We start from the raw sequence: 2,034 nt of genomic DNA, 5'->3' as shown, positions 1-2,034 counted from the left end.
TGCTAAGTGACAACTAGGAGAAATATTTCGATGAAACCTCTTACCATAAATCAAGCATTATCCCTTGGTATCAGTTGACTCAAATTAACACTTGCATGTGTGTCAACTGCTTTTCTAAAGCTATTGCAATAATATTTCAACAAAATCACAAATTGCATGCACACCACTTCCAGTATAAATCACCATGGATGTTTGGAGCGCATATGAACTACATCAGAATACAGTAAGGAATATATAAAGAATGGTTGTAAACAGGGAATTCCCTGGCAGTCCAGTGGTTAGGACTTGGCACTTTCACTGCCATAGGCCCAGGTTGAATCCCTGGTCGGGGAACTAAGATCCCGCAAGCTGCGCGGTATGGCCAAAAAATAAAAAAAGAATGGCTGTAAACAAAGGTGTCTCTTTTGTTAGCATGGTAATGTATCAGTTTCTAAAGTTCTTCCCAATAAATTAATAAGAGAAAATACTCAATGTAATTCAGAAGAAGTAAAGGAAATGGAGGGAGGGTGGAGTTCAGAGACCAGTCCTATCAGATATTAAAACATACAGCCTGTCCGGCAGTGATGACCTTCCCATGAGAACTTGCCTCTTGCAAAGGATTTCCTTCATCCCTCTCCAGAAGAGAAGATGAAACACAAGAAGAAGTGCCTGGTGCAGAGCCCCAGTTCTTATTTCATGGATGTGAAATGCCCGGGATGCTATAAAATCACCACTGTCTTTAGCCATGCACAAACAGTAGCTTTGTGTGTTGGCTGCTCTACTGTCCTCTGCCAGCCTACAGGAGGAAAAGCAAGGCTTACAGAAGGTTGCTCCTTCAGACAGAAGCAGCACTAAAATCACCCTGAATCAAGATGAATGGGAAACCATCCCAATAAACACATTTTGGATACAAAAAAAAATTTATTAAAACATGCAGGATAACCAAACGTAAAATAGATAGCTAGTGGGAAGCAGCCGCATAGCACAGGGAGATCAGCTCAGTGCTTTGTGACCACCTAGAGGGGTGGGATAGGGAGGGTAGGAGGGAGGGTGATGCAAGAGGGAAAAGATATGGGAACATATGTGTATGTATAACTGATTCACTTTGTTATAAAGCAGAAACTAACACACCATTGTAAAGCAATTATGCTCCAATAAAGATGTTAAAAAACAAAACAAACAAACAAAAAACCATGCAGGATAAAAAAGAAAGGTATCGTTCTGATGAAAGAATAGGCAGCTAAATGGAATAGCATAGGGAGGTATGATAAAGCATATGATCTATTTCTATGGTATATACCCCAAATAATCAAAACTTAGGACTTGAACAAATACTTGCACACCAAAGTTCATAGCAGCATTGTTCACAATAGCCAAAAGGTGGAAACAACCCAATATCCGTCAACAGATGAATGGATAAACAAAACGTGGTATGTACATACCACAGAATTATTATTCAGCCTTAAAAAGGAAGGAAGTTCTGATACATGCTGCAGATGAACTTTGAGGACATTATGCTAAGTGAAATAAGTGAGACATAAAAGGACCTGAATATAATTTTAAAGATCCTAAATGCTGCTGCTGTGCTCTTGCATATTTATTATAATTATGGGCTTTGTTTTTCTCTTCTCCAGTCAAGTTCTGCTCCTGACAAACTGAAGACGTTTCTCTCATGTTAGAGTTAAGTGATGTTTCGAAGGTGAGGTCAGATAATTATCTGAACTGTTTCAAAACTGGGGAGAGTTATGCTGACTGGGACCCAGGATCCAATATACCTATTAGAAATATACATGAACTAAAAAAACAAAACAAAACAAACAAACAAAATGGAATCCAAGAAGTTGTGTGAGGGGTCCTGTCCCTGTGGAATGAAAAGGAGAGGTGGTCTAATACCAGCCCAGGCAGCTGGCTATGAACCACAGTACTTTGGGGAGAGGAAGTTCCAAGAAGAGAACCTCCAACTGCAGGTAGCCCTCCTGACCACTGGGAAGCCACGAGTAAGGGGAATCTACATCAAGCTCAGAGTCCTTCTTATGGGAGTCAGTGAAGGCCAGT

General features: G+C 40.3%; 1 protein-coding gene across 1 annotated transcript; it reads left to right on the top strand.

Moving 5' to 3' along the window:
- Positions 1–671: 671 nt before the first annotated feature.
- Positions 672–899, top strand: LOC307193101 (small ribosomal subunit protein eS27-like). The gene has a single exon (XM_079934638.1). It carries the CDS (start codon positions 676–678, stop codon positions 832–834), a length of 159 nt encoding a protein of 52 aa, XP_079790764.1. The 5' UTR covers positions 672–675; the 3' UTR covers positions 835–899.
- Positions 900–2,034: the final 1,135 nt, after the last annotated feature.

The sequence above is a fragment of the Stenella coeruleoalba genome (assembly GCF_951394435.1).
Source record: "Stenella coeruleoalba genome assembly, chromosome: 10".
NCBI lineage: Eukaryota > Metazoa > Chordata > Mammalia > Artiodactyla > Delphinidae > Stenella > Stenella coeruleoalba.
This window is presented reverse-complemented; position numbering and strand designations above follow the sequence as displayed.

What these genes read in the sequence shown, in the direction of transcription:
- LOC307193101 (XM_079934638.1), top strand. Translation starts at nt 676, where the DNA reads ATGGATGTGAAATGCCCGGGATGCTATAAAATCACCACTGTCTTTAGC.